Source organism: Podarcis cretensis (genome assembly GCF_951804945.1).
Source record: "Podarcis cretensis genome assembly, chromosome: 6".
In the NCBI taxonomy this organism is placed as follows: domain Eukaryota; kingdom Metazoa; phylum Chordata; class Lepidosauria; order Squamata; family Lacertidae; genus Podarcis; species Podarcis cretensis.
The window spans coordinates 78,641,469-78,666,613 of record NC_137175.1 but is presented as its reverse complement, the minus strand read 5'-3'; the positions used below and the strand labels follow the sequence as shown (position 1 = coordinate 78,666,613).

The 25,145-nt window shown below is 42.0% G+C and overlaps 1 protein-coding gene across 2 annotated transcripts; it reads right to left on the bottom strand.

Moving 5' to 3' along the window:
* Positions 1-419: 419 nt before the first annotated feature.
* MFSD14A (major facilitator superfamily domain containing 14A) lies at positions 420-24,059 on the bottom strand. 2 transcript variants are annotated; one of them, XM_079981550.1, is made up of 12 exons: positions 23,796-24,059; positions 14,999-15,094; positions 12,565-12,627; positions 10,992-11,119; positions 9,936-10,050; positions 9,265-9,483; positions 7,361-7,474; positions 6,512-6,583; positions 5,927-6,039; positions 3,841-3,938; positions 3,407-3,590; positions 420-672 (listed from the first exon to the last, which is right to left on the bottom strand). In XM_079981550.1, the coding sequence occupies exons 1-12, from the start codon at positions 23,880-23,882 to the stop codon at positions 612-614; spliced, it is 1,350 nt and encodes a 449-aa protein (XP_079837676.1). In that variant the 5' UTR covers positions 23,883-24,059; the 3' UTR covers positions 420-611. The 2 variants fall into 2 exon arrangements, with proteins under 2 accessions (XP_079837676.1, XP_079837675.1); XM_079981549.1 differs by lacking the exon at positions 420-672 and adding an exon at positions 899-2,332 and having other exon boundaries at positions 3,427-3,590; positions 23,796-24,058.
* Between the last annotated feature and the right edge of the window lie 1,086 nt (positions 24,060-25,145).

The following is a 25,145-nucleotide window of genomic DNA, read 5'->3' as shown; positions in this document are numbered from 1 at the left end:
ACTGTTAAGTTTTTCCACAGGAAAATTACAAAATGAGGCTAAAAGATGCACCAGTCCTGCCTAGGACCAAACAACTACAGCAAAGGTGTAAATATAAATGCCCAGTTGTGTGCTTGCAGTACTACTATAGTGCTTTCCCACTACTGTCTCAAGTGGAGGAGCTGCCCACCAAAAGCATTTCAAGTTTCAATTCTACAGTTACCTTATACGAAATTGTCTTACTCATATAACTCCTCCACTAACTGTATATAAAGAAAATTGTTACTGACAAGACCAAAAAACTGAACATTACCTAATAAGATTCCCTTCTGGAACTTTGTTAATTCTTTATATAGCCAAAGGCAGAAATCTTAAAAGCTAAATCCAGTTGGTGCTATGTAGGTACATTTTGCTCCTATAACAGTTTTACAAGAGCCAAATTTGAAAAACACCCTTTTATTCAGTCAGTAGGGAATTCTTTCTACAGTATTCCATCTCTCCCCTCACCAAGTGCTCCGACAACTGTCTAAAGCAGATTTAAGATTGGGGGGGGGGGGATTGTCAAATTTTCCTCCCCATTCTGCTGGCAGAGTCTTTTCCATTAATACATAGTCACCACTGGATACTACACCTTATAGAATATGTTTCCCTCTTCCTGGTGTCTCATACAAACAAAGCACAGGCTGGTGATGCCTTTAAGTAAACAATATCTGCGAGTACATAGAAGCAGCAGTGTTACCATGAGAAAGGCATAAGCTCATCTACACACATGGCATATAGTCTTGTTTCAAGTAATTTGTTTTTAAAAAAATCACTAAAATATTCAACTTTATTAACAGTGTATTTACATATTTTTTCCAGCTTTTAGTCAACCGTGGTGCATTAAAAAAGCTAAGCAATAACCACAGTACAAGATGAAAACATTTTGAACTATACAATACTTTATACACGTTTTATACAAAGGAACACTTAAATAATACAACCGGACACAAAAATATACATTTTTAGAGAAATTCACATCAGTAATTGTATAAAGCTCTCTCCTGTACTGTGGTCCTGAAACGGCAGGACTAATCCTTGGCTCTGAAGTGTTACTTGTGACAGTCCTGAAAGGCCACTATAGCGCAAGGATTGCCGCCTCTGTTACTAGGCATGGCTACTTACCAGTCGCCACTCACTCTCTCTCTCTCTCTGCAGACTTCATTCACAAATAACAACAGAGCCAGAGAAGGCAGATCAACTGCCATTTGGCTTTAGCTCTGTACTTAAAAAGCTACCGTCGCTGACCAGTAACAGAAGTGGCAATCCAGCATAGACCACACCAACGTCTTCAAGGCTATCAGCTTAGAGTTGAGTTTGTGTGTTCAAGTGTTGAGGTCCTTATGCAAAACATCCAAAGCATAGTGGTATCAAATTGTATTTAGGAAGGTAGAGTTCTGGAGCCAGTAATAAAATCTTTTAGGCTCACGCTACCCACTAGTTTTAAGTACTACATACTGATATATACTTAATTAAAAGAATGAAAGAATTAGCAGAATAATGCACTTAAAGGAGTGTGTACTGTTCAGGATGTGTGTTCAACACATGATTGTGTTAGTAAAAATAAGGAAAGCCTGCCAGACACTGATTTGACAGTCCAAGGTCAACCCAGTTCACTTTTCTTGGTCAAGTGCATCTACATTAAGGCTTTGAATTCGTCTGACCCAAGATTTTACAGTTAAAATAAATGGGTACCCAAGTCCTGCTAGTATGTCTCATTGAGACCAACATGAAGAGAATAAAGCTTAACACCTTCCAGAAACTGATGCAAGAACACATGCCGATACCTTGAATATATATAATTTAGTTTCAAAATTAAGATGTAAAGATTTAATAAGTTTTTGTTTTTTTTCACTAGGACATTATGGCAAAAAATCCTAGAGGGTAAAAAAAAAAATCAAAAATCAAATAATTTAAGTTGTAACTTCTTTGGAGGATTTTCCACTTCCTGTTTGTGGTTCTTACAATTTTCATGCAAAGAGATAAAATTTCTTAAGACCACCTTAAGAAACGACACTTTCAATGGAAATGGAATGTGCATCCAGAACTGCAGGTGGGGGGGGAAAGAGAGTAAGAAACTCGCTCTAGGAGTCCTCGAGTTTTGTTGTCATACATTTGTGTCTTGTAATAAAGGTTCCTTGGCCTCTCCAGGGGCCTGTGGACTGTGCGGGTGACCGTGGCCACCGCAGTGCTTTTTCCAGTTGCTCGATCGACCATTTAAGTTGGTGTGTTCGGGAATAAACAAGGCAACAAGCAGAGCCAGTAATACGGAGCATGCTCCAAATAGGAATGGGGGACCAGGAATGATGGAGTTCTGCAAGGAAAAGCACAAGAGAGGCTTACCAAAAGAAACCACCACTTTTAGTCTGAATTGCGTTTCCCCTTTAGATTATCTTACGCCAGATGTTAGTGCAGCAAAGATTGGACACTGGGCCAACAGAGTTGCAAAGTTTCTTTCCCACCCTTCCTCCCGCTAACCTAAACGAATAGAGGGCACTGGACTTTGAGCCACTAAACACAAACAATAACCTATCATCTCACCCCGGCTGTGTGACATATTTAAAACCAAACTACAGAACTGCTCCAGATATTTGAGAATGCCAAACCCCCAGGTAATCCCATATATGTCATTCAAAGTAGAGATGATGGCTACTCTATGCATTGTTGTTGTTGTTGTTGTTGTTGTTATACTGCACCAAGCATTGGACTTGCAAGAATAAAATGTTCACACAGTAGTTTGCTGGTAAAAGTAATACAAAATCTTTGTTGGCAAAATTCTGGATTTATCCTTGAATGCCACTCCCAAATGAAGTGTGCATTTATCAATCAGAAATCAGTCTTAAGCTGCATATGGGTTTTCTCCAGATACTGCAAAAGCACTGCACTTGCAGCCTCACCCCCCTTTCCAACAGCCAAAACTTCAGCAGGCAAGGTACGACACAGTTAACAAAATAAAATGATTTTCCAGCAGTGGACAGATGTGAAGTATTATTTTTTTAACTCGAGAATGGTGAAGCAAATAACCTTCAGTATTTCCATGCAGTGATGAATTGATATATTAAGCCATTTTGAAGATTAGATATTCTAAGCCAGGTACAAGGTACAGTATATTCTAAATGTTGTGGACTCCCAACTCCCATCAGTCCAATCAGCATGAATGATGGACTGAGATGATGACACCTGTTTGGTACCAACACAGGCTACCCATGCCGTAAGCTTGGTATTCGCAACCTCTGCTATCATGTACCAGAGAAGATACTTTTTAGAGCAACCTTCACGGATTCTGTTTCTGAAATGACCCTTAAGGACAAGTCTACCACCACATATACACCTAAGAGGTACTTGTATGCAAGCAGTGAAATGTTTGCCCCCCTCTGTTAAAATATACAGAAACGCTGAAGACAATACCTGCTGCGAATGGTGCTGTGTGGCTACATTATCTCCCAGATCATTCTGAGTCACTGGAATTTCATTCAATTCTACATGGAAAATGTAGAATATAAAACCATAAAGTGCTGGTCCCAAGCCATTGCAGAGGCCTCTAATTCCTGTTATCATTCCTTGTACGACACCTGGAAAACAACAAAAGAATCAGCTACAGGCTAACAGTTTTCTATACTGGGGCCATACTGTGTGCTTAACAAATATTTGCCTGCCTTATCTGGAACAAACTGTATGGAAACTGTCTCCCCACAATCCCAAGATTGCTAAAGACATTTTGATCACTTTTTACTAGTACTCAATGTACTTCTAAAAAAATAAAGCCATTTATTGGTTCCGAGAATTTTCCACTTCACGTGTCTTGTCTTATGAAGTACCTACCCTGTTGATCAGCATCAGCAGTTCGCGAAACAAGTGCACTGACGGCTGGAAACGTGATGCTAGACATGGCAGCAACAGCCCCTGCTGCCCACATCATCCTGGAAAAAAGTACAGATAAATTTGTCAAGGTATAATTCAGAATCACCTCTGAGAATTTCAGCTTGATATGATGTAATGCTGCAGGGAAACCAACCATTTGTATGACATGAACATGCCTTTTTTATTATTTTTATTATTATTTTTATTATTATTATTATTATTATTATTATTATTATTATTATTAGCAAAAAGGTCTCATCAGTGCTAATATTGCAAAAAATGAGCAACAAAATAGCTTGAATAATGTATGTAAGATGGATAGAAGACATCGGAAAACAAGAGCTTGTTACACTTCTCTGCAGTCATTAAAGGCAATACCCCCAGAAAGTCATACTCTCAGTAGACCACTTCAAATCAAAAGGCTTAAGTCATGGAAGATTTCAAGCCGTTCTAACAACTTCTGATTCCACCCCCAGAGTTCTACTCCGTATAACATCTGTGGAATCACTTTTCCAACAAAGGTTTTTAGTGCCGGGGTCACCAGTTGCCCACCCCTCGAATAGAAAAAGCTGAGCAGAGCACCAGTTGTCCTACGTGTTAGAAGTGCTACAGTCTTGAAGTGGGCAAGCCAGCTAGATGTGGCTTGAAAAGTGATACCAAGATATTTAAAAAGGAGACATTGTTCAATTTTGTGTTCGGTCTTTGTGATGAAGGCCATGAAAGCCAGGGAAAGATTTATAGACGACAATGTAAAGACCCCTTCACCGTCTGTTTAACTCCCTCCTTTTCTATCTTGTGGGAAGAAGGTTTTGTTGGCATAGTATGTAATGAATTTTAATATTTTTAACTACTGTACTGTTGATTTTTGTGCACAGGCATGGTCCTCACAATAAATGGATTTGTTGTTGTTGTTGGCTTAAGTCATGACAACCCACTGCTTTCAAAGAACACCCTTCCTGGATCAGATCAAAGTTCCATCTAGTCCACCTCCTCTTCCCACAATCAGATGCCTATGAGAAGCCCACAAGCAAGATATGAGCAATGGAATTCGGAGGAATACTGCCTCTGATCCTGAAATATATATACCCATGCCTAGTAGTCAGTGATAGCCTTATCCTCCATTAATTTGTCTAAACCCCTTCTAAAGCTGTGCAAGTTGACGGTCATCACTACAGTACTGTGGCTGTTTAACTGCGGTGTGAAACTGCTAGTACATTTGCCAACTAAGCAGGGTCTTGCATGGTTTCAAAGTGGATGGGCAACTGCGTGTTGAGATTCCGGCATTGCAGGCGGTCGGACGATCCTTGGGATCCCTTCCAACTCTACAATTCTATGGTTCTATACCTTCTTTTGTCCGTATTGAATTGTCCAACCTTCAGCTTTAGTGCATGGCCGCGGGTTCTAGCATGACAATATGATTTAATCAGATACAACCCATGCATCTGGATGGGTGTACTGAGATTTAGCCATTGTAAAGGTAAAGGAAAAGGGAGCCCTGACCATTAGGTCCAGTCATGACCAACTCTGGGGTTGTGGCGCTCATCTCGCTTTATTGGCTGAGGGAGCCAGCATACAGCTTCCGGGTCATGTGGCCAGCATGACTAAGCCGCTTCTGGTGAACCAGAGCAGTGCACGGAAACGCCGTTTACCTTCCCGCCGGAGTGGTACCTATTTATCTACTTGCACTCTGATGTGCTTTCAAACTGCTAGGTTGGCAGGAGCAGGGACCGAGCAACGGGAGCTCACCCCGTCGTGGGGATTCGAACCGCCGACCTTCTGATCGGCAAGTCTTAGGCTCTGTGGTTTAACTCACAGCGCCACCCTCGTCCCTTTAACCATTGTATATCACCCTAAATGTGTAGCTCAGAACAGAGACATTATGACAATCATCACTGCGCATCTTTAGAACACACTTCCCAATACTATGAATGAAAGCAAAAAGAGAGATTTGAGTCACATAGCATATATTTTAAGGAGTCTTCTAAATAAAGAACAGGATTCTGCCAATAAATAAACAAAAAAGCGACAGATTGAAAACATTACTTACCAGGGTTCTGAGCCAAAGCCATACCACGCAAGTTGCAGTATTTGAAATCCCAGGCCCAACAGGATGGTGTTTTTGTTTCCAATTGACCTCATAAGTAAACTCAAAACTATTGTCTGAGGGGAGAAAAATGTCAATATTTTAGTTAATGCAGTATATGGTTATTGGAAACACCCAGGACACCTCAGAGATTTAAAAAAGGATTCGCTACAGAAAATCCTGGATTAGTTCTCAGTGACCCAGGCATCTGATTTCTACAAAGCTGGAGACTGGGAACATGATTTGGGGGTGGGGGGGGAGTGGAGAATCAAAGTAACAACTACTGTTTGCTTTCATCACACACATTTAGTAAAGCTGCAATGGAGTGTAGAAGTTGAACTTTATGTACCATTTGTACTGGGAAGCCCTTCATTTTCATCTTATTTTTGCTGTGGCTCCACAGATTATAGTTTAAACATCAGTGCCCTAACATGAAAACTTTAGTGCCTTACTTAGCTAATCTCCAGTGACAACCCAACCACCTCTGTTCTTGAAGATAATCTGCTAACAGAACCTCTGAGGCAAACCATGATTGTCAGTTATAGTTACCTGGGCAACAATGGAGAGAATCCCAAGGACTGCTATAAATGCTGCAACACTTTCTGGTGAAAATCTCATTATCTAAAGGATAAATAAAAAATCATTGGATCATTTTTACGTTAAACATAGATGAGCGTGTGGAAGTGTGCTCAGTTCACATAATGTTACCTATCTAACTAAAATCTTCCATTTAATAAAATACTGAATATAGCTAGCTAACTCAATTTCAAGGCAGGACAATTTTTAAAAATGTCCCTACAATGGTACAGGGGATGCAGGTGGCGCTGTGGTCTAAACCACTGAGCCTAGGGCTTGCCAATCAGAAGGTCAGTGGTTCAAATCCCCACGACGGGGTGAGCCCCCATTGTCTGGTCCCTGCCCCTGCCAACCTAGCAGTTCGAAAACACGTCAAAGTGCAAGTAGATAAATAGGTACCACTCTGGCGGGAAGGTAAACGGCGTTTCCGTGCACTGCTCTGGTTCACCAGAAGCGGCTTAGTCATGCTGGCCACATGACCTGGAAAAACACTCTGCGGACAAACACCGGCTCCCTCGACCTGTAAAGCGAGAGGAGCGCCGCAACCCCAGTCATTCGCGACTGGACTTAATGATCAGGGGTCCCTTTACCTTTACAATGGTACAGAGGCCTGAGTTTCAGTCAGTTCCTCAGCAGAAAGTGAACGTGCTTCTAAGCAACGGAAATGATTCCACACAGCACAGAATAAAAAGTGGTTTGCCCCCGTCAGGCAAAGCTGACAAGTCCTAGCAAATGAATCTATCATCAAGTCGTTCCGGCTTGATCACCCCTCATTTCTGTCAATTAATATTCCACAATCAAAATAATTAGGCAAATGCTTACCTGTCTGAGGTACAAGAAAAAGCTGGAATACTGTCCTGCCTCAGGGAGGTATGAGAGAAAGACTGTTATGCAGATTAGCAGCACAATGGAATCCTGACCAACTTTCTTCAATGACTAGAACAAGAGGGGAAAAGGGAAATGGTCAAGTATCATTTATAGAGTCCATGTGATGTAGTGGTTAGTGTGTTGGACTGGGACCTGGGAAAGGAGGGTTTAAATCCCCACTTGGCCATGAAGGCAACTGGGTGACCTTGAGCCAGTCACTGCCTCTCAGCCTCACCTACCTCACAGGGTTGTTGTGGGGTTTAAAGGAGACTGGGGAAGGGGAGAACCTTGCATGCCACTTTGAGCTCCATGGGAGAAAAAGATGGGATTCAAGCACAATAAAATAAATATATGTTCCTTGCCTCATGGGAGGACAGTGAACAGGGCCACACATATGGAGGGTTTTCTGCATACATGAAGAGATCTCCACAGGAATGCAGGATAAAAGATGAGTAAATTTTAAAAGGGGAAAAAAAACCTGAAACAGCCCAACTGTCCACTGCCATTCAGGAGCCACAGAATGTTGAAGAGAGTTTGAAATAAACAGAGACGGAGAAAAACTGACGGATGAACACCTAATGCCTTATCCTGTGTGGGCAATTAGGAAATGTGTGCCTCCCCCAACCCAGCCATATTTTCCCTCTCTCTAGAATTTCTCCAGGACACAATAAGGTTTTGAAGGGCAATATCCCCGTCAAAACTAAATCCTCCCCAATCACATGGACATATATGGTCTGAAGCAAATAAAGGGATTTTCAGAAATTGGTTTATTACTTTCATGTCTCCATTCTGGACCTTCATAAAAAGCAAGGAGGCCAGTGAGGACTGAGCTTTTCTCGTATAGCTGAATTTCTGTCCCTGCCCATTTAATAAATGGACAGAATTCAGTCCTGGTGTAGCAACTTTAGCTGGGACACACGGTACCCACCCCATAGCCGTTCATTCCTCTCCCGGAGTTCAAGAATGTGCTCGTGTTGGAGCCCAAGTTCTTTTGTCTCCTGACACTGCCCCAAACATTTTTACAGTAGTTAGTGAGCCTGTTCCACTTGGATGGGAACTTCCATATACAGTGGAACCTCTACTCATGACCACAATCTGTTCCAGAGGCCCAACCTGAAGTCAAAACAGGTTGCTAGGAGAGGTGCCGTGGTGCACAGGTGGCGATTGTCTGCTTCTGTGCATGTGCGAATGGCGATTGCCGTTCCTGCACATGCGAGAAAGGCGGCAAACCTGCTGGTGACTTCCGGGTTTGCTGAGGACGTTGGGTGAAATGGATGTGAACGGAGGCAAACGTAAGAAGAGGTTTGACTGTACAGTCGAACCTTGGATCCCGAATGCCTTGTAAGTCAAACGTTTTGGCTCCTGAATGCCGCAAACCCGGAAGGGCTTCTGCGGCTTCCAATTGGATGCAGGAGCTTCCTGCAACCAATCAGAAGCCGTGCTTAGATTTCTTAACGTTTTGGAAGTCAAACAGATTTCCAGAACAGATTCCATTTTGACTTCCAAGGTACGACTGTAGTTTCTTAAGGCAGTTGGGGACAGCTAACTGGCTAAAGAAAAATCCTGCCTAGACCTACAAGCGTGACTCTGGAAAGAGAGATTAAGTAAGCAAAATTATATGGAAATATAGACCAGCCAGGCATTTAGCCGCAGACCAAGTGTGTTCGCGTGTTTTGAAATTGGGCCACCCCACAGCCTCCTAAAACATTAGCTAAGCAACCAATTGCAAAAAGCAATGGGATGAAATTCCAGTACAGACATGCTCAACAAAACATTTACTGTTACACATTAATAAAAACTCCAGAGTTTCAAAGCACACCACAGCACCCTCTGTTCCAAACGTTTAAATACATTATTACCGCAAATGGGTCAGCTTGTTCCCAAGAAATGGGTGCTCCCCACGACGCAGGCCTCATCTTTTCTGGCAATGATTCAGGTACAGCAACAAGGATAAAGCAAATATCCAGCAATGCAATAGCTGTAGCCAGGACCACAACCAGGCTGTCTCCGTACACACGACCCAGGTAGGCACCAATGGCAGGACTGGTAACTAAACTTGCAGCAAAAGTTGCCGAAACCTATGAATGATAACAGGGATAATATTTTCAGTGAGTAACCACATCCTCTCTTTCTAATGTCAAGAAGGATTCAAGAAAGTTGACAGGCGGAAAAAAAAGAAAAGAAAGTTGACAGAGAAATAGAAAGCATTTAACACAAAACATCACCATAAGTTTTGATAATTTATAGACTTAATGATCATGATTTCCCTATAGCAACTGTTGAATGTTAGGTAACGGAAGAATGACTTAAAGTTATGAGTAAGAGTAACAATAGATTGTTCTTTCACAATACAGAAGATGTAAAGATTCTTCTGATAAATAGGAACAGGAAGCCAGGAGCGTAGGATGCCAATCAAGAGGAACCCAATTAGGTGCATGTACTTCCTGTAACATGTTACAACTCACATTAAAAGAATTCTAATTACTAACGACTGTTGTGTTTAAAACATTCAGATAAACTACACACATACCAAGCCATACGCCATGCTCCTTTCATGTTCTTGGGTTATATCTGCTACATAAGCAAACACCACTGAAAAGGTCACTGCAAAGACTCCAGAGACAGATATAACAGCAAAGTACCACCTAGGAACACAAAAAACCACAGTAATAGTTTCTTAAAGGGATAGTTTCTTAAAGGTAGTTACAATTAACAAGAAAAATCCTAGCCTGGGCTGGAGAAATACAGCCAAATTTTCAAATAAATATTAAAACAGCATTTTTTTGACAAACCTTTCCGCAATATATTAGATTTAAAAAGCTTTCATATTTGTTTTATTTATTCAAAGTATTTATAAACTGCTTTTTAGCTAAGCCCATACGATGCACACAGAAAGAAAAACATGGGTTATGTTAAGTACATTGAATAGGTGCATTTGGCATACTTTGTCAGAGTGAACGTCCTTGAGTCATAAAAAGTGAATGTTTCAGCAGAAAAGGAGAAGCAAAAAATGACATATAACCGGTCATTCCAGAGAGACGCTCTACACCAAAAACTGTATAGGACTCATTCTTGTCTAAAAATGTGAGGAACAAGAAATTGCAGAGTCCCATGAACCAAATCTCTGCTTCAATAAAGCCTAGGGACTGCAGGAAAGCCTAAAGCATACCAAAAGGCAATCTCCAGCACTGCCTGAGAGCAAAACAAGGAGAGCAGCCAAGGACAGCTTGTCTATGTCATTCACAATGCATTCATTGCTAAGTGAGCTGGCACTCTGCTAACAAGCACCATCTAGCTTTGCACAAAACACAGCAAGTTTTGACATTTTGTCGTCGTCTTCTTCTCTGGCGATCACTCATAGCCGAGTACGATTGTCTTCCATAAACACTGTTTAAAAATGAGTCCGTAAACGACTGTGGAGGCCAATTCTGGATCCACACGTCCTTCCACGGTGGGGACATGGGTTTCTGGGCGGGAGTCAATCATGATGTGGATTTGCCAACCGTGCTGTTCTTATAATGAAAACCAAGCACACAAGACTAACATGACAGACGTATACAGGCAAATTTTAAAAGGGGACACTAACCATGGACTGATCTTCATTAGTGGAATTGGTGCACAGGTAAAAAATACTGTTAGCAGCAGGAAGGATTTTCGACCCCAAACGTCAGACAGAGCCCCTATCAGAGGGGCGCTCAGGAAAGACAGTAAGCCCTGGGAAGTAAAAACAAATGTTTAAGTGAAGAACAATGCACACACTGAAGGCAAAAAGAAGAGCTGAAAGGTTTCACATCCCGATACATTCATTTAAAGCAGTGCTTCCCAAATTTGGGTCTCTAGCTGTTTTCGGACTACAATTCCCATCACCCCTGACCACTGGTCTTGCTAGCTAGGGATGATGGGAGTTGTAGTCTTAAAAAAACCCAAGTTTAGGAAACACTGATCTAAAGCCTTTTAAAAAGAAATACATTCACCTAAAACCTACTTTAAAAAAAGAGAGAATCTGCCCCTTCCTTGAAATGACTCACTACTCTACAGCAAGCAGATTCAGTTCATAGAGTGCCTATAACACAAAGTGCAGGATAGGGCTCATATGGATGTCTCTTAGCCCACCAAAAACACAGGTAGCCCGACAGTACTCCTTCCAGTTTTGGGGGTCGGCATTGCAAAAGCCTTTTTGTGTGATATACAGTGGTGCCTCGCAAGACGAAATTAATCCGTTCCGCGAGGCTCTTCGTCTAGCAGTTTTTTCGTCTTGCGAAGCAAGCCCATTGACAGCTTAGCGGATTAGCACTATTAGCGGTTTAGCGGCTTTTAGCGATCAGCTGTTAAGCGGCTTATCAGCAGATCAGCTGATAAGCGGCTTAGCACCTTAGGAAAAGGGTGGAAAAGGGGGAAAAACCTGCAGGAACTCGCAAGACATTTTCGTCTTGCGAAGCAAGCCCATAGGGAAATTCGTTTTGCGAAGCGCCTCCAAAACGGAAAACCCTTTCGTCTAGCGGGTTTTCCGTCTTGCGAGGCGTTCGTCTTGCGGGGCAGCACTCTAAAGCAGGCTTATACACCATGGTTCACTAGATGAGAACAAATCACCTGCAGATAACCAGGCAGGAAAAAACTGTTTGGCCCTCAGCGTGTTCCAAATAAATACTCGCTCAAAAATATATGTTATCTGAGTGACTCACAAAAATGATTAAAAATGCATTATAAACTTGTTCTTTTTGATAAAGAAAACAGGAATCATAAAACTGAGAAGCCTATATTACACACACACACACACACACACACACACACGAGTTGTTCAAAAGGCCTGGGTTAATAACACGTCTTCACTTCAAGATTGAACTAGAACATTAGGAATCCCTGTCACTACAGGAATTTAGTAACACCGTATCTTGAACTGAAGGCTATGATCTTCCTAGAGTTTTGAGAGGATTCTTAAAGGAATGATATGAAATACGTAGGGTGAACAAGAATTAAATGCAGTCTAACTTTTGGCTTATGGTGTTTGATCTCACCCTAAATTCACGTCAGGTATAATCCTGAACTTGTATAGAACAAGGCGGAATAATTGAACCATTCAGGTCTAATTTGCAGGCATCTGATTTATGAATGAATCATACACTTCAATAGAAAACATTTAAAAACTAGGCTGGTCTTACCTTTACTCCTTGGATTAGGCCATTCATTAAAAACGTATGTTTGGGAAAGGTTTCGTGCAAAACCTGTGAAACAATTACGCACGTGACATATTAATGAAGGACACCTAAGAGTATGAATACTCTATTTAAGCATAAAAAAGTTTCAAAGTCCTTAGCCTTCATTACCACCATCACAGTTTACTGAGACAGAATCACTTCCCTTCATAGCAGAAAATGCTCACTACTGCCAATATTGTAAAAAGCTTATCACCATTTGTTACGTGATTTTTCTGAGAAAAAAGGAAGAGGGAGAAGAATGATGTTCTACAGCTAAGGGCCTGCAATACCTGCAGCGTTCTGATGCGATACAACTGTATCACTCAACATGGGAACTGTTTCTACCATAAAGACCATTGCAACTGCTGATGCATCCATGCCCACATTCATCAGAAATCCCAGTGTGGCATGGTGTTACTTGGCAGTGTGGCAACACTACCACCAGTAGCTTCCTTTTGCCCTGACTTCTGAGATACTATGCCTCTTTTTTTAAAGAGACAGTTTCTAGGTTTCTGCATATGTGAATTCAGATAATGCAGACACACTTATATTGTACTTTTTAAAAAATGCAAATAGTGTATCAAACTAATATAAAATGTGATTATGACTTTCTTCAGGTTCTAATTATATTAAAGAAAATAAATATCTAATGCATCAAAAGAAAAAAATATTATTACTCTGAAGAAACATGAACATCATGATTTAGCATCATATAATGGAAAAGAATTATGTAGTATTAAATTGTAACTAATTTTGTTATTCCAATATTATTTTTTTTAAAAGGCTTATCTCTCTTTAAATCTGCCTGCTTGCTGGTTGTTTCATGCATTAATTTGATCATTAGGAAAAATTCCCATATATTCTGTCCATTCTTTGAAAGATTGAAATATTTTTTCCTTTTCAGGGTTGGACAATGGATAAACTTGCCAGATGTTAACAGACTGGCAAGCCAACTGCACTTCTATAAGTACTACTTCTGAGTTTAGTACACACAGAAGAGTAGTTTTAGGAGTATTTGAAACATTATATACAATAATTTCCTTTATCATGTTTAACACCAATTTCTATTTCCATTTTTACACAATTAAAAAAAAAGTGCAAGTAACCAGTCAAAGGTTTTAGAGAGCTAGTATAAATTATTCTGGTACCAAGTGCAGTTTTTTTCTGTCATTACATAACAGTACACAATAAGCTATAATGACCATGCAAACACAGGAACATTGATGGTCAGCAATTTGTTTACTACCTCCATTATCATATTTGCATACACTGCACTATTTGCAGTTGTTTGCTTTTTCTGCATAGAGAATTTGGAATTGTGCTCACATTTATATCATGAGGCACTGAGAAGGAAAGTTTGACTCTTACTGAGGGGTGAGCTAGGAGAAAAGAAGTCTGAAGAGACAGAGGGCATGGATACTGTGCATGCTGCAGAGTTAGAACTGGCGAAGGAACCTTTAGGAAGACCTTTCCCTGAAGAGATTACAAAATTCAAAGCCACCTATCCACATGCAAGCCAGACGTTGCTGGCATGTTTCTGGCCAAGACAGATTCACACTGCATCAAAAAAGGGGAAAGTGAAAGAAATCAGAGCAGAGCTGCCCTAGGAAATTCTAAATGGGTGTGTGTTTTGGAATTGAATTTACAGAAACACGGCCTCTGCTGGATTGTTTTAGGCTTTCCATACTTCAGAAAATTAGCAGTGAAATAGTGCAATTACTTCCTTCTCTTATTACAAAGCTAAAATTATATGTTCAAAGAGTGTTTATTTTTAACCTTTCAAATGCAAGACAAGACAGTTTACTTGGATTACATGAATATTTAACTGAGAACAGAAGATTTACTTGAGGACAAATACCCCGGTCACACTATGTCTCTTGAACACAAACCGCCCCATTTCAGTTACATATTACCATCAATAACAGCATTTTGCCAGATACAGAAATAGCAATAAACCACAATAGAACACTTAAGAATATATTCAGAATTTGCTTTTAGCATGCATTAAGTCATCTTAAGGGGACTGGCTCTCTCGTACAGCCATACACATAACCTGACAGTCATGCCAAGACTGAACACATTTATCTGACGGCAATAACTGTTTACTCTGTTGCGTATTTCCAAATAACCATGCACTGTTTTATGCATTACAGATGCACAATCCCCAACATCCTAAACTGTAGTTGAGCAGTAAGAATGAGTAACCCATCTCACTCCTCCTCCTAAATATTTGCTTGCTGATTCAATCAAACCTCAGTTATTCCAAAACAGGGAACAGTGATTTAATGTCAGTTTACTAAACAGCTTTAAGTAACCAAGGAAGGGAGGAAGCAGAGAGAGGAGTGGGAGTCTAATCCCTTGTTAAAATACAGTAATTTAAAAAAAGAAAAACACTTACCACTAAGGTAGGTGCTGTCAGAAGCCCCCATGCAAAGAATTCCAGAAATATTACTATCACAGCATGATAGACACTAGGTGAGCCTATTCCTTGAGGCTGAAAGAAAGAAATATAATTGTTACTACATATAGCCCAACTAGTCACATATAATTTCCTCACTAGCAAACAATAGGGAAGAGGTGGTTAACTGTGGCCTCAGACGCTGCTGAACTTTAACGCTCATCAGCCCCAGCCAGCAGTACCAATGGTTAGGGAAGATAAGACTTGCAGTTCAACAGCATACAGAGAGGCACTCCTGCAACAGGGGATGAAAACAGATGTTACAACTCAAGGGAATGAAAGACACCCAAAATTACAGTTTGCAGTTGCATGCATGCATGCATGCATAGAACTTATGTCTCAGGTATTCTACCCACCCACCCAAGCAACCAGGAGAGATTTATGAAGTGACTTTGCTTGTTGACAAGATAAAAGTTTGTCACATTCATGCATAAGGACAAAATGGGGTTTGGCCAATTATAGTTTGCTCTTAAAGGAGGAACAAAATGTATGCTAGGATCCTTGATTAAGGGCAAATTAAGGACAGGTATTCAGACAAAATGGAAAATCTACGGCTTGCTGGCCACTTTAGGAAACCCCCATGTGTGAGTAGAGAAGGTGCATGAGCCCAAGACTCAACTTTCCATGAGCATGTAATGGAAAAACCACAGTCTGAACGCATCAAACTATTCATACAATTTTTCAGTAAGCATTTTCATTTCCATTACGAAAATCTATTTTGACTCTTGTATGATTCCACTATAGGTTTGAATACTGGTCCTCTATTCTCTCAGGTCGTGACATTTATGACAATGGTGCATGTTCCAGTTACCTATCCTTACATTACTAGATTGGTGTTTCCCCAATTAATCCTCTCAAAAGTGTACTACAGTGGTGCCCCGCAAGACGAATGCCTCGCAAGATGAAAAACCCGCTAGACGAAAGGGTTTTCCATTTTTCGAGGCGCTTCGCAAGACAAATTTCTCTATGGGCTTGCTTCGCAAGACGAAAACGTATTGCGAGTTTTTCCCCTCCCCCCTTTTTCTAAGCCGCTAATAGGGATGCTTCGCAAGACGAAAAAACCACTAGACGAAGAGACTCGCGGAACGGATTATTTTCGTCTTGCGAGGCACCACTGTACTTCTTTCTTTTGCAAAGAATTTGCATACCTTCATGCAAAACCCACTATCCATGAAAATGTATCAATGACAAAGTAACATGCAGCCATAGGATTGCTTGAACAAATCAAAATGAGAGTATCCAAGTTTTTAAGTGTGGCCATTAATTGCATAAATGTATTGGAAAACTGCTAGAGACCTTTGCTAAAATGGATGTTAAGGTTAAACGCCTTACTGTAGCGAAAACTCTTCAATATAGAACATACTACTGTTAAGCCAGCGGCTTATTGTTGGGCACTACACCCAGAGACATTTTGGTTCTCTTACTTACTATACCTCTCCCAATAACTCTGCATGAGATCACATTTAATTGGGATTACAAGTGCAATACATGTTTGAGGGCATGGAAAGGTTGATGCTAAAAACCTTAACTGCCACAGGAATTCAATTACTCCTCAAACTAAGCTGAAATTAAGCCAAGAATGAGTACAGATCTCACAGCACAGTTTACACCTTTGTACTGCAGTACACACAAAACCAAAAAGGAATATTTTAGTGTAGCACTACTTTTTTTGTGTGTGTGTCCAAAACTGAGCTGAATTTTGCATCAAAACTCATGTATGGAAAAACAATACCCTGCCAAAAGTTGTAACTGCCAGAGTGCTTCAACATTTCTCCAGAGGCGCTCCTGGCACTGATGCATCTACGCTTGCATTCTTTCTGTGACTACAGAAAGCTGGGGGAGGCGGAAGAAATGTAACTGGAGGGTTTGACAGTCTTGTTCATCGAGATAAGATAGATGATCACCTGGCTGGGAGGCAGAAAAAGTCTGCATGCCTCTGCCACCCCTTGCCAGCTGCAATGTGAGAGAGAATGGAGGAAAGTTAATCATTTCCCCATTTTTTTTACTGAGCTCCAAACATGATCTCTAACTTTAATATTGTTTCATATCTCTCTCTCTCTCTCTCTTTCACACACACACACACACACACACACACACACACACAATAATTTCCTATTTAGCAGCTTATATGCAAAAGATTAACTTCCCCTCCCAATCTTTCAGCCAATTAGAAGGGGAGTAGCTGGTTGTTTCAGTTTCTGATTCCCCATTTTTCTTCTTTTTTGTCTCTCCTCCCTTTAACTTTGGGTTTCATTTTGTACTTGGGAGTTTATTAGGCTGAATTTTTGAGCCTCTTGTTCAGAACTTAAACCAGAAATCAACAACTATGGAATTTAAAAACCCCACTTCAAATAGATCAAGTCGCATTCCTTCACACTGGCTATCTCCCACTCCCCCAAAATAGGGGCATGTTCAGAGGAAATGTTTTTGGTCAGACACCAAAGCCACCCAAAAAAAATTGACACCCAAGTGTACACACACACACACACTGAGAGTGGCAGCAGCCAAGGTGTTGTGGCATTTCCTTACATAAAATTGTTAAGGCTCCTGCATCTGTACACTGCATCTTTTATGGCATTGTGACACATCTATAGCACTCAGACCAGCAGCAGCCAACTCATGCTGATATGCTTTCCCAGCCAAGCCAACAGAGGGGAGGATTTCATCTGCAGCTACCCTCAGGATTTCATCCTTTTCCCAAAAGGACATGATGGAACAGTGGCAGATGGAGGGGAAAGGGAAGGAGCAGTGCTTCAATTCCTTGTAATTACTCATAACAGACTTGGAAAAAAGTTAAGAATCTGCTGCAAAGGATTAAAACATGGAGTGTAGAAACTTTTAAAAAACAACAGTACTCAAGCTGCAGTAGCATCACACAACTTAACATTTCTAAAATTCTAGAGCACTTTCAAATACAATCAAATGCTTAACCACATCCTGTCACACCCAGGAGCTGTATAGCATGCTTCCTTAAAATGGTGGTATGAACAGTCGGAATTGACTGAATATTACAAACGGGGAAGTACAACAAAGATGAATGACAATGAATTAATGTTACTTCCTTTTGGGGGGGCAGTATTCCTTTCTTTCCTTTCTTTTACTTTTTTGCATTGACATTGTCTTGAGTAGTGTTAATTCACATTATGGAACACGAAAACTAGCCAGAACTCTGTCACTTATGTACGTTTTCCTCCAGACATATTTTACAGTACTTCGTGATGCTTGAAAACATCCACACAGAAACATTCATTTATAAGAGCATCTGACTGACCACATTGCTTTTATATGTAGATGCAAAAGTCAGCTATGTTTACAAGCAATTCTGCAACTTCTCATGAAGGCACCCAGGCCTTAAATATGCAGCTGAAGACCACAGAGCACCAAACACATCGCAACTACTATACCATTATGTACAATCAGCACAGAAGGGCAATTACATGCTTCCCTTGAGGGTGTAAAGTAGTAACAGCACCTCCTCATTCTCCACAACAATCTTACTCTGGGCTGGAAAGAGCACGACAACACTCCTTATCCAAGGGGAAAATGCACTGTGATGAAGCAATATTGTTCTTCCTACATATGAATACATGAAGTTGCCTTAGAGTGATACGTGTTTTAAACCATGATTTGCCATGTGTAAACTGATCATGCTCACTTTGCCCCTCTCCCTACTTGCACTAGAGAGAAACAAACCATGAGCCCTGCCTTCATGTTCCATCCACACCATGTTTTGGTTTTACTCCAAACCACAAGGATAAGCAAAAGTTTGTTCTTTGCTTATCAGCCATGTTTTTTTGGAGCAAAACAAATCACCATCCCTGGTTCAGATGCAATATTAACCCAGTAGTTGTGGTTTGTAGAGTGTATAGCCTATGCATGTTAAGCCAGGAGTCAAAACCTCAGTCTGTCTAGTTCAGCTTTCTCCAAACAGGTGTCCTCCAGATGTTTTAGACTATACAAACAGTGGTACGTTGGTTGTCAAACTTAATCCGTTCTGGGAGTCCATTCAATTTGAAAACCAAGGCACGGCTTCCGATTGGCTGCTGGAGCCACATCGGACATTCAGCTTCCAAAAAATGTTTGCAAACCGGAACGCTCACTTCCAGGTTTGCGGTGTTCTGGAGCCAAAACGTCCAAGTACCAAGGTGTTCGACAACAAAGGTACAGCTGTAACCCTCATCATTCTCGGCTACTGGGCAACAGTTCAAGAGCAATGCTAAACCAAGGTTTGACATTACGTGCACAAGCCTCGGTCTTGTACGCTTCTTCCTACTCTTCTGTGTGGCCATTACCTCTTTCCTTTGAGATTAATCCAAGAGTAGAAGTAGGTAATTGTGGTGCATGATGGAAGGGACCATGTGTCATGGACTGGTTGGATGCAAAGGAGTGGCAGGATGAACCAGCTGGGGAACCACCAAGGGAAAAAGGCTCAAAGCATAGGGAATGGTGGTGGGATGACATGAACGGTCAGAGGGAGGTGGTGTCAGAAACGGGGTTTAGTGAGCAGGGTGAATCTGTGGCAGAGAAAAGTCCAGAATCAGAGGCAGAAGGGTGGCCAGGAGGCAGAGATGAGACAGGCTGGTGAAGAATCACGGGTGTCTCCCCCTCCTCAAGGTCCTCTCTTCACCCAGACTTCCAGAACCAGATGAGGCATGAAAGAGAAGGAAAAACAAGCTGCACACAGGGACAGTCTCCAATTGCTTGCAAGAAGCACTGAAGAGGAGAAGACATAGGTGGCTGTGGGGAGGAAGGAACTTTTAGTCTCAGCAACTGATTTCATGAAGTAAGATGCTGTGCTGAAACCGCCCAGTCTGTGAAAATAATGCTTTGCTAATACACAGTTATCTCCAGTTTTGAAGTGTGTGATTTACTGACTGCCTGGCTTTGCAGCAGAATGTGAGCCTGAAAGTTCAGATAATCTCTTCCACCTAATAACCAAAAATGATTTGGTGATTCATGTGAACCACCACTATCAGTAGCTTACCAAAGTCTAAGGCAGAGGATTTTCCTGTCTCTACTACCTGAGATTCTTTAAGTAGTGATTCAGAGGTCTGAAGCTATCGCCAAGCTAGGGCATGTGCCTTGGGAAGCCGTGACAACCCCTCCTCATGTCTTATAATAGGCAGTGCTGCAGGTGTCTCAGTCATCCCTTTAAGGATGAAAAAAGTGACTTGTCTGCAACAGCGTACTTACTCTCCTGCTGTAGAAGAGCATTAGGTCACAATTGCCAACTCCTTTCTTAGCAATAAAAAGGCCACACAAGTACCGACCTATTACTGAAGCACCTTCAAGGATCAAGAGGAGTAATCCCCAGGACAACAAACATTTCAAGTACAGATTTCTGGAGTAATTTATAAGGCACCCTATGTTTTGAACTTTCACATACATTTATGTTGAACTGGAACTTAGAAATCTGACCTGCAATAAGGAGGGTGAAAGTGACAACTATGAAACCTAAAGTATTTGTTTTCTAGTGTGAGCATTTCCAACAGTAATTTGACAAAGGGTAGGAATTGAGCAGGAGCTGGAGGAAGATAAGTTTCACTGTAAGTTGTAAGGAGACATCCTCTGAATCAAAGTCAGGAAATGAGACATCACCTGTTAAATCAGAACTCAAGGCTACTAATAAGTATACATCCTTTCTCAACTTAGTTTCAACATAACCAACCTCAAAAATATGAAGCAGTCTCTCCTTGAAAGCACAGGAAGTTCACAGAGGGAGTCCCCAGAAAGTGAACAACTGTTGGATAAGAAGTCAACCCTCCATTCACAGTCTTCACTAACCTGGTTCCCTCCACAGGTTTGGGACATACAACTCCTGTAGCCAGGGGTAGTCTAAAACATCTGGGGGAGGGGCACCAGGTTGGCAAAGGCCACTCTCTCAAAACCGCTCTATACAGTGCAGCACAAGGCATTACACCGCCTGTGCTGACTACTTAGCAATTTTAACAATAATTATGTAGGTGGTGTTAAACATTCAAGGGAGCAACTTTGTGCTTTAATAGTTTCTATCGTAACATGAATACAGTGTCTCCACCTGTGCCCCTTTTCTACTGATACAGCAGATCCCACTCAATTAAAAAAAGCTAAACTACATTGGAACAAGTTACCTGAACAAGAATAATCAAGATATACAGACTGTGTGCCTTCCTAAGTAGAGAAATGGACAGAGCATTGACAAGCAAGGTTTTTTTTAAAAAGGACTGTGAATTTTACAAGCAAGTGAGGCTGCAACAGGTGCTCTACCTACTTTAAGCACTATTAACAACATAAGAGTATTTTTCTGAAAATATATAGGATATAAATAAAATGAACATGGCAATGGCGATAAGCTGAAAATACAGTTAACTGCAAGTAAAAATGTGATATGGAATTGCAAAAAATATTGAAATGCTTTATTTTCAACAATTCTGTACTATTATTTCCCTTTTAAAAACAGGAAACTCAGAATTCATTTAAGAAAATGTATCTTCTAAGCTTTGTTCCTTCAGTGAAAAGTGTCATTCATTTGAACCATCATAAATAACTGTGTAAATTGATAACACATGAGTTTGACTAACAGGATTATGGCATTCAGAACTCTGAGTCAAAGCTCTTCATTGCCAATTTGCACAAAACATTTTCCTGCATATGAAGAAACATGCATGACTTTCTCATGTGCAGAACTGTGAAGAGCACATCTGCAAAAACAAACCAACCAATCCAACAGCAGAATCCAGAATAGCTGCTCACACCAAGAGCGGTGACATGAAGAATGTAAACAGGAGGCCTGTCCCCAAAGACTCGGGTTCCCTGATGTGTGTGTTCCTAATTGGCCACAACTCTTTGAATCATATCTATTCATGGTTCTACACGTTTTACATATGTACTGTTCACATTTTATGTGTGAATTATGGAAAACATTGGTGCGACCACAGAATGTGTTAAATGTAAAACAACTCCGAATTCATAACCGAGCAGGAAAGTCAAGCCAAACTCAAATCAAACATCAATAGGCTATTATCAGTTCTCTGCCATAAATTCACTCTCTCTTTGCTCAAGTCCATAAACTATAGGTGGCTAATCTTTCCAGCCAGTTGCTGCTGGACTTCAACTCCTCCCATCCCCCGTTACCTGTCATGCAGGCTAAGGTTGATGAGTTTAGAAGTCTAACAACATTTAGGGGATCACAGGTTAACCACCCCTGCCTTAAATACATAACAAGAACAGGCAAAGCTGGATTCCAACCATAGTGTTAAAAATGTAAAAATTGCAATCACAAGCTTGACCAGTAGAGTACAAGAAGATAATTGTGCATCTGTTACTTGATGTCTCTAGAGAAGGAAACACAGTGTGTGTTCATGTGTCTATGACAAGATGATCTCCACGCAGAAAATACATTTAAAGCATGAAGCTATCCATTAGCAAGAGATGTACATAAGTAGCTCATAAACAGGGTGTGTGAAGGTGTGGGTGTGTGACATGCTGTAAATGGCAAAGCATAGAAATTAAAACTAAGTTCAGCAATTGAAGCCCCCTAGGCCAAAGCTCTTGTTCAAACTGCCAATCCAAGGGTAAAAGTGGATGTGCCAGCATCCCATCTGGGGGACTGGCAAGACTGAACTAGAAATACTAGTTGCCAAGAAAATGATCTATTACACAGAAACCTCAGCATCCTTGCAAAATTACAAATGCCTTTGAAAAGTGCTCTACATCTTGTGACAGAGAAAGCTGTACAGACATTAATTTTGCGTTCCCCTCCCCCCCAAAAAAGTTTCAGGGATGAAAACAGGGACATGCCTGTATACCGTGAAACATTCAAACCAAGATTACTTCATCAGCACACATTGCTGAAACAGCCATATATTTAATATAGCATAGTACAGAGCAGGCATCCTACACCGGCTGGAGGTGATGCACAGGTGAAACCACAGCAGTTTCCTTTAACAAAAACACCTGACTATGCTAAATAGAATTTGCAATCTCCGGGTGGATCTTTCCTTCAAATAGTGAATTCGAGCAGCTCAAGAGTGTCCATCACTATGGAAGCACAACAGGTCCACCCAGAATAAAGCCAATGATTTCTGCACCAGCCAGGAGATCTCAGAGAAAACATATGTTTGTGAATCAAAAGAAAGACGTGCCCTTTTCCTTCCACGCTTTCCAGTATAGTGTGTGTATATATATATATATATATATACACCATATAGTATATCTATAAAGATTTCTGAACCAGAAGCCCCTCTAATGATATATAGGACAGTAGAGGAAAGAGAGGAAGCTGTTCTCCCCTCCCCCCATTCTCCCCACCTGAAATTCACCTTCCTCACGAGGCCCGATTACAAATTTTGTCCCTGAGGAGGGACACGCCTTTTAGGGAGCCTATCGTGTGACAAGCTGGTTTAGTGTAACGGAAACCCCAAACCCACTCGGGACCAAAGGACGGCGGAAGGCAAACTCGCTCTCTAGGGAAAGTGTAGTCAACCAAGCTCCTTTCAAAAGCCACCCTTAACATTTTCCCACGCAGAACCAAAAAGAAAAAAGAACCCCCCCCCGGTCAAACCGGGGCAGTTGACCCATTCCGCCTTCAGTTCAAGGCGACCCACCAAACTCGTTGGGCGGGCAGGCGGCGGCACCTGGGCCCGAAGCACGCGGGCGGGAGGCCTGCCTGGTCCCGCGGGGGTCTCGCGAAGTACCACCCCCCCCGCGCCCCGCTCCCCTCAGGGCTCCGCTCCCCTCAGAGCCGCCCCCCCCTCACCGTGCCGCCGTCCTTAATGATGATCTTCTTGGCCAGCAGGATGCTGCGGTTGGCGGCCCTTTTCTTCTTCTTCCCCGCCTGGGTCATTTTACCATCGTCCTGGAGGGCCGAGGGAAGGGCGGGCTGGGCAGCGAGAGGGGCTCGGGGCGGAGGCGTCGCGTCTTCCTCTCCCGGCAGCGGCCGGGACCTCGCTTCCTCCAAGCGACGGCCTCCCTCTCAGGCACCCGCCGGCGCCGCCATCTTGGAGAGGGGAGGAGGGGAGGGAGGAGGGGAGGGCGGGGCGGAAGGGGAACAACAACTGCGGCGCCGGCAACAGAGACTCACATCACGCGATCACCCGATTGGTCAGGGGGCCCTGCACGTGAGCCCCGGGGGCCTCGCCCCTAACTCCACCCCCCTGTAACACACGGCGGAGGAAGGGAGCCAATCGCTTTCGTCGACGCTAATTTTCGCGCCAGCCCCGCCCAACCTTCGAGAGGTTCACGCGACGGGACGCGAGCGTCGCTGGGGTGGGCGGGGCTACGTGACTGGCAGAGCAGGGCGTGGCAGGAAGGACCCTCGTGAGGGAGGCGCGTCACTCTTCCCTTTTCTAGCTCTGTAGGCATGAATGTACCAAGATTTCATAAGTTAAAATGAGGCTGCGGTCTTATTATTATTATTGTTTTTATTTTTATTTTATATACTGTGATCTTTTTCGGTGAACCGCCAGACTTCTGGGTATAGGGCGGTATATAAATTCAAATGATAATAATAATAATAAATAATAATTCAGAGTTCCAGTTTGAAGAATTTCACACAGGACTTTACGTGCTACTAGCCTGCAACTCATGAGATGCCCTTTGCCTTCCACAAATGAGGGCAAATAGGGAATTGGAGGAGTCTGAAATACAAAAATCCGTCAGTTTGGAAAGCCTCAGTTATGATGCCTCAGAATTTAGAGTTCGTTCTAGGGTTTGTCTCCATTTCCACTGCAATCCTGTCCACATCACCATACCCTCCTCCAACCAAACAAAATACCCTTGAAAAGGATTGGAAGGAAGGGACTGGTGATGAGAAGGGCTTGCTTCTCATCAAGACAGGAAAAGAGTAAGCCTTACTCTTGAATGGAAATGAGCTCCTATGTGATGAAACATCAGGTTCCTGATGAGGAACCTGAGATTTAAAGTTTTCTCTGCTTCCCTACTCTGATTGGGAGGCAGGGGAAACTACAGATCTCATGCTCTCCAGCAGGAAACAGCGTTCACCAACATGCACAGCAATTCTCATACTGGAAGCAAGCCCTTCTCACTTCCATTTATTTCCCTCCCTTGCCAAGGATAGTCAAGATGTTGGTTTTTTAACGACTCAGAA